The sequence below is a fragment of the Malus domestica genome, chromosome 08 (assembly GCF_042453785.1).
Source record: "Malus domestica chromosome 08, GDT2T_hap1".
Classification (NCBI taxonomy): domain Eukaryota; kingdom Viridiplantae; phylum Streptophyta; class Magnoliopsida; order Rosales; family Rosaceae; genus Malus; species Malus domestica.
In genome coordinates, this window is record NC_091668.1 from 20,433,785 (window position 1) to 20,448,696 (window position 14,912).

General features: G+C 35.6%; 1 protein-coding gene across 1 annotated transcript; it reads right to left on the minus strand.

Annotated features, from left to right (window-relative positions):
* Nucleotides 1–2,913: 2,913 nt before the first annotated feature.
* On the minus strand, nucleotides 2,914–8,326 carry LOC103439424 (nitrate reductase [NADH]-like). Its single transcript, XM_008377991.4, has 4 exons — nucleotides 6,893–8,326; nucleotides 6,498–6,638; nucleotides 5,727–5,959; nucleotides 2,914–4,409 (listed from the first exon to the last, which is right to left on the minus strand). Exons 1-4 carry the CDS (start codon nucleotides 7,866–7,868, stop codon nucleotides 3,051–3,053), a joined length of 2,709 nt encoding a protein of 902 aa, XP_008376213.3. The 5' UTR covers nucleotides 7,869–8,326; the 3' UTR covers nucleotides 2,914–3,050.
* Nucleotides 8,327–14,912: the final 6,586 nt, after the last annotated feature.

Here is a 14,912-nt window from a genome sequence, read left to right on the forward strand (position 1 = left end):
ATGTGAGATTGTCTTATGAGAAATGTTTGTGAAGTACTTTGAAGGTGTTTGGCAAAAGAATAAGTGTGGGGGTATTTCATGTTTGTATTAAAAAATAAAAAAAATAAAAAAAATAAAAAAAAAGAAAAAAAGAAAAGAAAAAGAAGGATTGTATACAAAGAAAATAAAAAGTTGTTCAAGTTTCAGTTTAAGGGTGTGGTTAGAGGTGCTAAAAGAATCTTTGGAAAGATTGAGTTCTTATAAATCTAAAGAAAAGAATTGCTTGCAATCTAGCTTGGAACTTGTGTTTACCTATTCTTTCATTTCAATAACCCTCTCCCTAAACCTCATTACATCCAATAAAAGTCCTCTTGATTTAAGTTTTGCAATTATGACTGTGGAGAAGTGATCTTTATGCAAGCTTATGGTAGAAATTTCACATTTGATTCTTTGAGCGAAACACATTAAAACTAAACACATGTGTGATTGAGTGTATATCCCGTGAGAAGGTTGCTAGTTTGCATATGATGATTTTAAAAAAAATAAATAAATAAATTTTTGAAATTGCATTAGCATGGCTATCTCACACATTACACTTCAAGGATGATTCAAAGATTACTGCTAATATTTGAACAAGGAAGATGAACTTGGATTAGTTTGTTTGGTGCTAGCTATGGTTCTTGATGATTTGTTTTCTTGAATGAAATTCTATGAGGGTCACATAGGGGGAAACTAATGTTTTTCATGTTATTACTTTTTCATGTTTTCTTTGTTTTGCTCGAGGACTAGCAAAAGCTAAGTGTGGGGGAATTTGATAGGAGCATTTTTATGCGACTTAATTGGCTTGTTCTCATGCATTTATGTTATTTTTCCTTAGTTAGTTTAGTGTTTAAAGTCATTTTCGTGCAATTTCAGGTTTTATTGTCAAAGTATGCAAAAAGGAGCAATTTGGAACATTCTAGAGCATTTTTGGGCCAAGATTGGATTGTGCAAGCATGGAGGCATGAGGAGGGACGAATTTGAAGACAAAAGAGGCTATGAACATGCTAAAAATCTGGTGAAACAAATACAAGTTGCAAGAAGGGATAAATTTCTAGAAGGATTGACCAAAACTTCACTCAAAACCAAGAAATTCTTCAATGCCGTGGGCATTGATTCACTTTCACCAGAAATTTGAGTGATGATGCAATGCTTAAATTACCATGACATGTGAGTGGATGATGCAATGCTTAAATCACCATGACATGTGAGTGGATGATGCAATGCTTAACTCACCATGACATGTGAATGGATGACTCAATACCTAACCCACCAACAATTCCCACTCTTGCCGTGCTCACCTACTCAATTCCATCAGAATTTTGTGTTAAACAAGTCCATCCTTTTCCTATAAATACCATGGCAGCAACCTCATTCAAAACACACAGAAATTCATACACATTTACATTAGTTCCAAGGCTTGCAAAGAAGGAGGAGTGCTTGGAGTTGTACTAGCCATTCCATTGGAGTTGTTGGAGCATTCTAGGTGTATTCTACTTTGTTTTTCTATGTTTAATATCAATTGTTTTTGTTTAATTGCAAGTATGAGGAACTAATCCCCTACTTAGCTAGAGGTTAATTCAAAGCCATGAATATATTTGTAATATGAATTGATTACCTTCAGTTGTGATTTATGAGTTGTGATTTAATTCGCTTAACTGCTTGATTGATAACTAATTTGTGTATGTTGGTTGAGAGTGCACGCTTAATTTTCATGCATGAATTTAATGCTAGAATATAAGGGAGTTTCACCTAATCGTTATGAACTTATATTCACAAGTAGTGAAGGTTGTTATCCACAATCGTGTTAAGTGAATTCTAGGCTGGATTAACATGCGTATTCCATAGTTATGAATGCCTAGTCAATGTTTATGATTTCCGTTGAACTTAATGATCTTTGTTGAATGTCTCTATCATGCGTATTCCATAGTTAGGGATTTTGATGAGGAATAATTTGGTTGTAATGCGTATTCCATTCAATCCAATGAATCTAGGGAAATCTAAGAGTTAATTTAAGCGGACCTAATTAACTTGGAACATTGTCATTCACAATTTATTGAAAGAACAACTGAAAATCAATTTAGGTTGCATATGTGTCATGTGTGGAGAAAAACCCTCTAGCTAGTCCGTCACCTATCCTTTCACCTTAATTTCATGCTTTTGTCAATTCTGTAATTTATTTAAGTTTAATTTACTTCTCGTCAAAACCAAATCACCCCCCCCCATTATTAAATTATATTATTTAGTTAGTTTTCATTGTTGTTAGTCTTTTAATTCAATTTCCGTCCATTTCAGTTCCTAGTGTCTAATTTGATTGTTTTCATTATTTTGAGTCATTCTAAGTGTGTTTCAAGTTATTAGAGTTTTTAGCCTAGTTTTGTGTCCTTGAGTCTTGTTTAATATTTTTAAATTAATTTAGAATAGATTAGCAATCCCTCCTAATCCCCGGCCTAGAACGATACCCTACTTACATCTATACTACAATTGTCAAAAAGAAGGTTTAATTTGTGTGTCAAGTAATTCTCGCATCAATAACATCTTGAACGATGAAAATATCATAATTCAAAAATATTACTCGAAAATCAAATATGATAGAACAAATTTCCTTGCATCAAGGTTTACACGACAAAATCCTTAGTCACACAAAGTCCTACCTAACGAAATTTAGTCGTCGCCAGTACGTTGACGCGATGACAAGCTCTAGTGGTTTAAAACTTTAAGCACCTACAACCGTCGTTTCCTTACATTTCTGGCGATAAAGACTTCTTTCGTCACTGGAATGTGCTTGCCCGATGAAATTTTTTTTTTTCATCGAGCAAATGTTCTCTTCTCGAACGTTGAGCGACAAGTGCAGGGTGATGAAGGTTTCGTCATGCCATTTTTCACGCTACGAAATTTTACTTTACGCGATGGACTTTTATTCAACTTGAAAGTTGTTAAATATGGTAGTGTTCTCAACGTGATAGCAAATAGAGTACAATTGACTTTATTTTAATATGTACATATTACGACCTCCTCTGCACATATTCCCTTCAAAACAACAGCAATGAATTTGTGGTATCATAGTTCATCTTCTCCAAATTCGGTTGCACGGCAAACTTAATCATCGGAGGGGGCCCGCATGCTAGTGCAAGAGCACCGTCCGATCCATCGGGAATGTGCTCTCTCAGCACACTCTCCGTGATGAATCCCACACTGTATTCCCACCCTTCCTTGCCATTCTCCACCACATACCAAACCTTGAACCTCTCATGTTGTTTAGCCCAACCATCAAGCTCTTCCCTCAGCAAAATATCATCTTCCGTCCGATTTGCATACACCACATACATTTCAGTCTCATCTTCTGGGTCCTTCAAAATGGCCTGAGCCACTTGGTAAATTGGGGTGATCCCGGTCCCACCAGCCAGCATGGCAAGCTTCTTTGCAAACTTTGGCTTGCCATTGACCAAAAAATTACCACGACCAGTGTACTCTATGTGCCCTAAGGGACCCTTTATGTCTAGTGCGGCACCTATTGGCAGTGAGTCCAAATACTGTGACATGATTCCCCCATTTGGGAACTTAGGGTGCACATTTTTGAAGTAAACCTTGACCACCAAATCAAAGTACCCAACTTCATCAACTGAGCTGCTTGGAGTGTAAGCCCTCATGCAAAGCTTGTCCTCAATTGTAGCACACACGAAAATGTGCTTTCCCACTGGCAATCCCAAAATTTGGTCTTCTGAAGGCAATCTGAACCTGAAGAGCCTCACGTCGTGAGAGATCGAGATCTTGGCTATGAGCTTACATGAGATTTTCTCACGCGGAATAAGCGCGACACTTAATGAATGTGTTACTTCTTTGATTGGGGCTAACTGTGCCATGTTAGAGGAAATAAGGTCCAACACTGATGTTGTTCTTGGTGGCCCGTGCACGGAGTTATTAGGAGAACTAGATGAGGAGTCCGAAGCATAATTCGTGGACACCAACTCTCCAATTCTATAATCCTCAATCATTTTCTTGGCCTTTTCCGAGTGGATGGCGTCAAACTCTTCAGTGCAGTCAGTGCCAGCGTTGATGAGAATGCTATCAACGCCACCAGGGTGGTCGTTGAGGAAGCTAGTGCAGTCGTAGACATGGCCATGGACAACGATCCAGGGAGATTGAGAAGAGTTGTGCTTCTTAACATCTGACATTGAGTACATCTTGGATGCACTAGTGTTCATGAAGGGTGTTGAAACACTCTTCTTTAAGGTTGTGTTGGATTCAGAGTCCAAGCGTTTTTCTTTGGCCATCCATCCGCCTGATTGGTTTCCAGGTTGAGTTGGATGCTCAAACACTAGTCCTATCTCTCCCCTGTGTGGTTTGCACACATTGGTTTTCACCCGAAACCAGCAGTTGTTCATCATTCCCTGAAAAATAACACCCACAAATCAGAAATCAATTAGTGAAAAAGAATTAAAGATTAAAATGTCACATAACTACTTGTGATATATTTTTTTGTTAAATGTGTTTAAGTTACATCTTTGTAAGTGGTATTCTGATCAGGTGATGTACATGTAACTTTACTTATTTAAAATGCAATCTTCATCTATCAACATGTCATATTTGTTACTTTTCTTCATTAATAAAGAAATATCAATGCTCAGAATTTTAATTTATCTGCCCAATGGTAGAAAAGTTCGAGCTCCAATTTTTATATTTTGATATACTATATTCAGTTTCTAAATTAGCCTCTCTCGAGAAATTTTTCATTGTGCCCGAAATACGGGTGGTAACTCATGTGTCATAATATAAGTGGAATAAAGTTTTATTATTTAAGTAGTTAATTTTTTAACACAAGTATCTCACCACTTGTATAGTGATACGTGGTATACCACTATGTATTCTGAGTACACTGAAAATACTTTCTCCCAATGAGACTGATAGAAAAAGATATCAAATATGTAGAGAGATGTGTGCGTGTAGAAATAAAATATACAAATAGGTGCATCTAGATTTAAAAAGAATAATGTCATGTAGGCAAATTTTTAAACCAAATTTATAAAACATTTGATGTCATTAATAAAAAATAAACACATTAATTCTTAATTTAATTATTAATAATCACGTAATATTACTTACAAAATAATTTAAATAAATAATCCTAGCATTATACCCAAAAAAAACCCACTGACCCACCACACTTCGTGGAGTAGATTCTTGTGTAGGTTGGAGCAGCCCTATTAAACAAGTATTTCTTCATTTTTTTTTTCCCAGACCCAAGGATGCATGGTATGAAGTCACCAATGAAATGCAACACATTTTCAATTGCCAGGTCCACGGTTTCAATTTGGGGAAAGAGATAGGTGACAGTCTGATTTTTGACCCCACTAAAAGCCAGCCACGTATTGCCAAGTTTGCCCTACCAAATTATTAACCTTGGAAAAAGACTCGACGATTATACTGGCCTCGAGGCCCACAAATAAAAAAGAAGAATAAATAGTTGGTTCCAGCAAATGGTTTGTACTTGTAACCCTAATCCTAAATTCTAGTATTTTTATTCATTTGTTAATCACAGTTTAACACGATTATAAACAGTTTATTTATAAATTAAATTAATTCATAAGAAGGCTGAAAGTGTTCAGTATCGAGTACTTATTCATATATGTTTAGGGTTTAATTGTCCCTTAATATCGACAGTATTTAAAATGTAGAAGAAAAAAAAAGTGTGGTACTTGTATCTTTACCATGACGTTCCAAATGAGTTTCTCGGGTTGAGTATTGAGTGTCTCGTCCCAAGCTCGCACTGCAATCTCTTTGGCAGCGAGTAGGTCGAGCACCTCCACTTCTAGTGACCAGAAACACCAGCACCAGTATTTCCCGTACTTGTTTGGCTTCTCCTGGTGGTCTATCGTGCACACATGCCACGTTTCACCGCCATCCATTGTTATCTCCACTCGTGTGACTTTCTTCCCGCCGCCTGTAAAAACGGAAGAGCTGAATCACTAACTACAACGTATGTAAAAGTAAAACCCTAGCTTTTACCTGTTTCGTTTTCAACTTTTTTTCTTCATTTTTTTTTCATTTTCTAAATAAAAATTATGACGTATAGTCATGGGACAATAATTGTGACCCGTAATAAAATCCAAAAAACTTGACAAATTTTGATGATTTTTGTAACGTGCTTTCCGATTCACCAAGCTATATTTTATCAACATGCATCGGTGTTTCATTAATCTTCATTCTTTATTTTTCAACCGAAAAGATAGGATCGATGAGACTATTAATATAACTCGTTAAAAAAGTCAGAGTGTACGAAATATGCAAATTTTCTTTTATATTTTTATAAATATCGAATGAAAAATAATAATTTTGGAGTATAACGGACAAAAACGTCTTGAGAGATCTGTACCTACTCTTTTCCCAACTTTTATCTCAAACTCTTTTTTAACTTAGACGCAACTTGTTTTGTGTTTGGAAAATAGTTGTACAAGTATAGTGTAAGTTGTATAACTCACCTGAGTATGCATAGCCTTTCATCATATACGGCCTCTGAGTTGTATACGAGTTGATTGGCAATATCTCCTCGTGACACGGCGTCGTTATAACGGAGTTTATATTCAGCTCGTTAATGATATACTCCGGCTTGTACCACCACGCTGCAACATAAGTTCACAACCCAACCCAACGCAGTAACAGTATTAGCTTCAGATGTAAACAGTAAAACAGTAAACGAAGGTAACACTTTCACCTTACAACTGACAACTATCAATATTAGGTTTAGTCACGTCACAACTGACAACTATCACTATCACTTTCACCTCACCTCGGCGCTAACTTTTACACCATGGACCAACAGAAACGCTCAAATTTCAAGTGCGGATAAGGTGTTCGATAAAGTCGTAACAAATACCTTCAGCGTTAGCTAGCTCCGCATCGACGTGCGACGGGAGCACTCGATTATCCTTGAAGTGGTAGTAGTTGTCGGATTCCGACGTCGTTACGACGATGCGCTTCAACCACTTCACCATCCGACCCCCGATAAACCCGGGTATTATGATCCGTACCGGAAACCCGTGATCAGGCTCCAAAAGCTCCCCGTTTTGCATGTATGCTAGGATAATATCCCTCGAGGGGTCCATCACCACCTCCTTTCTCAAGCTCGTGCCGTACTTGGTTCCACCGCCACCGGGCAGGTCCTCGGCGCCTTCAAAGCACACGTTGAGGGCGTCGTTCTTGCGGCTGCGGATCCCGCACCGCTTGAGCACGTCGCAGAGTGGGACGCCGCGCCACACGGAGTTGGAGATGCCAGCGGCACCCCAGTTGAAGCCGATTGTCTGCTTGACGAGATTCTGTTCCTTCCTCCGGTTTCCCGCGCAGACAAGGGTAACTGGGAGCTCTCGTGGCTTGAATTCACGTACGAGCTGGTCCATGGTGAACCGGGTCGGTCGGCGGACAAGGCCGGTGATCTCCACCGTCCAGTCCTGCCAAGTAGCCTTGGGGACGACGCCGTGGTTGCGGACGTAGTGGAGTGGGACCGGGGTGATGAATCCGTGGTGCATGAGGCGGGTGAGCGGCGGTTCGCAGTTGAAGGGATGTTTTCCAGTGAGGCGGACCATTGAAGAGTTACGACGCACCCAGCTGTCTGACGTGGCTTCATCTCTGGGGTCCAAGATCGACGGCTCTAATTCGTTGTTGCCTCTCCGGATTAAATCCGTGTATTCCTGGACAACGCTATCGTCATTTTCGTCGTCGGACGACGAGTCGTTGCTGTCGACGAAGGGAGTGTTTTTCGGGGGTGTGGGATCAGAGAAGTTGAAGGAGCGGACGACTCTGTTTATCGGCGGGTTGAGCTGGGGGAACTGGCGGTTCTCAACGGAGGCCGTCATATCTCAGCCGTATGTCGGGCACTTTTTGTGTGTGTGGAGTGCGAAAAAAGGCTCTTTTTTCTTTTGGGATATCTGTGTTTGTGGGATTTTGTTTTCCGAGGAAAAAGAGACGGTGGTGGAGAGTTTATAGAGCGGCTCCACGGATAGATTGTTGACACGTGGTATGCGAAACGAGCGGGGTCCGGAGAAAGGAAGTGTTGACGCGAGTGGTGAAGCCTTGGCTGCTATATGGCTGGAGGGTTAATGGCCTACAGCCATGTCGAGAGCCACACAAAAACAACTTATGTCTGCCGCCAATCAAATTAATTCATATTTTTTTCTTTCTAAATATCTGTCGGTCTTTAAAAAAAAAAGAGAGTATTAAAATATATTAGTATTTTTAAAGGGTAGTCATTTTGGTTCCGGTTCCTAATCAACCTAATTGTTAAACTGAAATCTTATTTGTTTAAATATTTTGATCGAGATCCTTAGCCTTATTTAAGAGATTTAACTCATGTATTTATGCATTTAATGTCCCACAAATTATGAAATTTTAAAAAATTCAAATAATATTTTTATATATAATAAATACTTAAAAATTAATTTTAGAGTAATATTGTTCTTCACACAAATTATAGCCAAAAAAAAAAGGAAACTTTAACGAAAAACTCCTGGTACTGTTCACTTTAACGAAAAACTACATTTTTACACTAAAAAGTCAATTTTGGTATCACTTTATCATTTATTTTGTCCTTATCATTAAAACTAAAAGTTTTCAAGCCCTTTTTCATTAGTTTTACTAAAAAAAAATGTACCCACATAATTATTAACATATTTTAAAAAATAACTATTGATATATTTTAAAACATAAATTAAATACATATAATTAGCATTGGTACATTTAGCAAAATTAAAAACGGGTACAAATACAAATAAGAGTTTAAAAAAGATGGGCACAAAAAGAAATTAATATATGGGTACAAATTAAAACTGAAAAGAAAATTAGTACAAATTAAAAAAGGGTACAAACTAAAAGTAAAAATATATGATAAAAAATTTAGCCATGAATATAAATATAACAAATGTAACGTTTCTAACATTAACTGAATATACTTAGAAATAAAAATATTTTATTATTAAAATAATTAATGACGTTTATTAAAACTAATGACCTTAATCAAAAATTGAAAAGGAATAAGATTTTACTCAATGAAGAAGGAAAAATAGGGATGGAAACCTAATTTTTTCTTTTCATTATGATTTACCTCTAGTCTTCCCTAGAACAATTAATTCACCTTATCGTTTGTCAAAAATAAATATTTTTATTTATTTAAATTGCTTGGTGTACAAATATAATGTATTTTCGAATGGTGAGAAATGGGTGGAAATTTTCTAGATCATTTTTGAAATGATATTATCCAACTTAGCTAAATTAGGAAAATGGGAATGGCACCAATATTCTACGACTGGTATTAGGATGCATGGATTTGTAGTTTTGTACGTTCATCGTTGCATGGAAGCTTCATTTGGTGACCGACTCGGCCGAGATAGGGTCCCCTCTGTTAAGATTTTAAATTATACACAATGGAGGGTAAACACTGCCCAGATATTAGCTTCCCTTGTCGACACGGTTTCATCCCTAAATGGAATGAAGTATTTTGTTTGGGATTGGTTCGTAATTAGATCGGGACAAGTGTGGTTCCTTGGTGTGGAGAAATATTTCATTGTGATCGGAACACGGATGGTACACCACGTATTTTTATATAAGTGGTAGAAAATTTTATTTTTTAAGTAATTAACTTTTTAAACACATATATCACACCATTTGTATAGTGACACGTGGTGTACCACTCCGTGTACCAGTTACACTGAAAAATCTCTCCTTGGTGTGGAACCGGCTCATCTGTTTTGTTTTACTTATTATGTATGAAAACCAAAATCAATGGTAATAACTTTTATATAGACCCGGTAGTTTCTGACATGACACGAAAATAACGGGTTTCGGGTCAACACACGATTACTAATTGGGTCATTATCGAGTGACCCGTTAAGAACCTGTTAATAATGGGTTCTTTTTAGGTATACACACGAGTAACACGTGGGTAACTCATTTCGACCCGTTAAGAAAAAAAATTATTTAGATAATTTTAAAGTTTAATTACCAAAAGATTTATTATAAAATACAATATGCATATTAATATATACAATATATTCTATATTAAATATATAGTTTTGTATTATTATTCTATATAAGTTATAAAAAAAAAAAGTTTTAGTCATTATTTATTTTTATTATGAGAATTCCTTATTATCATTACTAGGATAAATTTTACTTAACATGTTGTTGTCCAAAATTAAAATAAACTAGTATAGTATTTGTATAGGCAAGAACTAAGAAGACATACATACAAGTATGAACAATGTGAAAGAATATATAAACACTCGTGATTATAATTATTCCTCCATCAATAGATAATGGTTACACTTACACTATCATTTAGATTTTTAAAATCCTCCAAACCCTCATGAATAATGTTTTTTATTTGAGGGCAAAATTAATAAAATTAATAATAATTATTGTAGAAGTGTAAAAAATGTAAAAAAAAAAAAAAATATATATATATATATATATATACAATCACTCATAGTGACAAACTTTACAACTTTCATGAAGGGGTCAGCTTCGAAATCCAACATTATAATCCATAAACCTTAAATTTATATTTAACCGTCGATTGTCATTTACGCTTTATTCTTCTTACTGAATTTCATTTTTAAAATTTTCTTTTTTGAAAACATGATCATCTGGCGAATGTAAGAAGATGAACGGATCAGATCTTTGATATCACGTTTTGATATTTACGGTTAATTGAAATATGAGTCGATGTCGTATAGTTTGTAGAAACTTTATAAACATCAAGTAATATTTTCACCAACTGTAAAAATCTGAATATAATATCAACGATCCAAACCATTCATCTTCCTGCATCCTTTAATAGATCATGTTTTCAAAAAACAAAATCTGAAAAAACAAAATTTGATGAGCACAATGAAGTGTAAATGTAAACAACAATTAACAATTAAATTTTGATCTATGATTTATATGATTATAGTGGCAAATTTCAAAGTTAAGCTCTTCATGAACGTTGTAAAGGTTGTCATTACGAGCGTTTATATATTTTTCTATATTTTTTTCACTTCTACATTAATTAAAAAACTATTAAAGACTTAACTTAATTAATTAAGGTATTAATTAATTTATACCTTTTTTTAAAAGCAATGAATGCTAGAGATTTAGATTCAATAAACCTTAGTGATGAGGAGTCTGTGGAGATTATAATGGGAACATAACGAGATATCGGAAGCGAAAGTATAGACAATACAAACACGAGTCTTGCAAAGAAAAAGGCTAGAGCAATCAATTTAGGTAAGCGAAAATATACTTGAAAGAAAAATGCGTTTTTATGTTTTGGATATGACAATATGGTATGTATATACTTATTTAGTAGGAGTAGGATTATCTCCCCTTCCCTCCCCTCGTATTTAAACAGTCACGGTTAAGCCACGTCAACATCTTATATTAATTTTTTATAACAAGAGAAAGACAAAATAAGAAAATGTGAGAGGAGGGGATGGAAGGGGATGTAAAGAGGAGGGAAGAGAATCCTAGCTAGTCCTATTTAGTATTATGTTTTTTATTTGATTATTTATTGGTTTAAAATATATTTTCCTTAACGGGTAACGGATTGGGTCATATTACTTGTTAATATTATCATGTCGATTTCGGGTCAGGTCATTTTATCCGTTTATTTTAACGGGTGTTACATGACACGACCCCTTAAGATATCAGGTATGACACAAAAACGACACGAATACGGAAAACACTACGCAAATGCCATTTCTACTTTTATTCATGTCAAATTTTGCGTATACTAACATTTAGGATATTCATTAAATTTGTGGTTCCAAACAATTTTGGGTGTGTTACCCACTGGTGGATCCATTAAAGGGCAAGGAGGGTCAACTAACTTTTTGAATTTCGATGAATCTTCATAGATAACTTTGGTGCTTTCCCACTGAAGGTTAGAGTTGTCCTTCATACATGCCCTCCAACCTTGATAAAATGCCTCAAAGAGGAGTTGTTCTTTATTTTTTTTTGGTAAAAGACTGTTTACTACCCTCATTTTTCGTGGTTTTCAACATTTAGTACATCAAGTTTTTTGTCTCAGAGTCATACCTAAAGTGTAAATTTTGGGACAGTCTCATACAACTGTTAGTCAAACTGTTAAGTCTCCTGTTAATTGTGACGTGGTGCCCATGTGGACAATGACTGGGTGCCACGTGTCATCCATATGGAAATTAAAAATAAATTATTTATAAATAAAAAAATAAAAAAACCTTCATCTTCCCCAGATTCGGAGGAAGAAGAAGAAGAAGAAGAAGAAGGAGAAGGAAGAAGAAGGAAGAAGGAGGAGGAGGAAGTAGAAGAAAAAAAAAGTTGCAGTGGGAGGAAGAAGAAAGAAGAAAAAAAAAAGAAGAAAAAAAAAGTTGCAGTCGGAGGAAGAAGAAGAAGAAGGGGAAGGAAGAAGGAGGAAGGAAAAAGGAGAAGAATGAGAAGAAGGAGGAAGAAGAGAAAAAAAATTCCAGTCGGAGGAAGAAGAAGGAAGAAGGAGGAAGAAGAAGAAGAAAAAAAAACCGAAAGAAGAAGAAGAAGAAGAAGAAGAAGAAGAAGAAGAGGAAGAGGAAGGAAGGAGGATGGAGGAGGAAAAAAAAAAACTTCATCTTCCCCAGATTCGGAAGAAGAAGAAGAAGAAGAAGAAGAAGAAGGAGAAGAAGGGGAAGGAAGAAGGAGGAAGGAAGAAGGAGAAGAAGGAGGAAGAAAAAAAAAGTTGTAGTCGGAGGAAGAAGAAGAAGGAGAAGAAGGAGAAGAAAGGAAAGGAAGAAGGAGGAAGGAAGAAGGGGAAGAAGGAGGAAGAAAAAAAAAAGTTGCAGTCGGAGGAATAAGAAGAAGAAAGAGGAGGAAAAAGAAGAAAAAAGAAAAAAAAAAGAAAAAAAAAAAGAACCAAAAGAAGAAAAAGAAGAAGAAGAAGAACAAGAACAAGAAGAACAAGAAGGAAGAAGGAGGAAGAAGAAGACAAAAAAAACCTCCATCTTCCCCAGATTCGGAGGAAGAAGAAGAAGAAAAAGGAAGAAGAAGGAGGAAGAAGAAGAAAGAAGAAAAAAGAAAAAGAAAAAAAAATGTTTGGATGACACGTGACGCCCAGTCATTGTCCATATGGGCGCCATGTCACAATTAAATGCATATTTAACAGTTTGATTAACGGATATATGAGACTGTCCCAAAATTTACACTTTAGGTATGACTCTGAGACGAAAAAAAAACTTGATGTACTAAATGTTGAAAACCACGAAACATGAGGGTAGTAAACAGTCTTTTACCCTTTTTTTATTAAAAAAATATCAACTTGGGCATTATATTCTTGATATGTGTTGAAGTAGTGAATTTTCTCAATTGGAAAGAATTTGTAGTCTTGCAAAAAAAAAAAATGGTGGAGACGGGGAGGAATAGAGTATACAATCATGTGTATTTACTAATTATATTGGCATCGATTCTATATGTTGCTACTGCTTCAGCGGAAATAGCCTGTTTCGCTTATGAATATTGTGACGAGTCTATTGCGTAACCAAATGGGAAATCATGGTTGAGTGATAGCATGGTGGTTTATATTGAGAGCAATGTTTTTTCTTCCATTGATAATGAAGATATAATGTAGCGTTTTCAAAATATGACAACGCATAGTGGACAATTATGATTTGTATTTTTATTTATTTTGTAAATTGTGAATAATGGAATTGTGGTTTAAGTTTTAAGGTTATTATATCTAAGAAATGTTTGTGAACATCTGCCACCAGTGGTACCTGAAAATGAATGTATCCTATATATATTTTATTTTTTGAACAAACGATATTATTTATGCTAAGAGGGAAGGGATGGGCTTAGCCTCACAATGGGTTAGCAATAATGTGGTTCAAATTCGCCTTTGGCAAGAATCGAACTTCAAATTTCTCACTTACAAGTGAAGAGGAATGCAACTAGATCGTAGTACTAAGTAACATACAAAAATGCTACTCAATCATTCACATCCTTGTTCCTTCTAATTATGTATTCCTTCTAACAAAAATGATACTCTTACCATCAATTTATATCATCATTTGTATCATCCCTCTAATGGAGATAGGACCCACATGTGTTGGTGGGCCCTACTTCTATTAAAAAGATAGTACAAATAAATGGTGAAGTGTAGCATTAATCCCTCGTTCCTTTATACCCCTATACTAGGTAAGTAAACATGTCATTAGAGTTTATTAGGCAAAGCTGGAAAAAAAAACTATATAGTATGTAAAAGAGACAACAAGCGCCACTTAATACTACGGTCTAGTGATATTCTTCTTCACTTGTAAGTGAGAGGCCTTAGGTTCAATTTTTGCCAAAGACGACTTTGAAACACGTTATTGCTAGCTTATTGTGAGGCTTAGCCCACTCTTCCACCAATTTAGTGTAAAAATTTTTTTTTTTTTTTTTTTCAAACGATAGATTTTGTTAGATTAGCCACCGATAGAATTCAAACCCACGCCGTTATGTAAGGGCTCAACACCTTTCCAAAACTGTGGTAAAGGGCCACTTGCACTTAGTGTAAATAATATCGTTTGTTCAAAAAAAAAAAATAGAGACAACAAACTGATATAGCTAGCCAGGGATATGTTTGTACGCCTGTGTTGTATCCATACAACTTTTGGAAATGAGAGTCAGTTTACATTTTCATAAATTATAAAGTAAATTGGAGCGTTGATATTGAAAATTATGTAAATTAAAAATTCATTAAATTGTCACTTAGTACTACAGTCAAGTGATATTCCTCTTCACTTGTAAGTAAGATGTCTTAAGTTTGATTCTCACAAAATGTGAATTTGAACCACATTATGCCTAGCCTATTATGAGGCTAAGCCTACCTCCCTCTCCTTAGTGTAGATTGAATTGATATCTTAATGTGACAAAATGTGGAG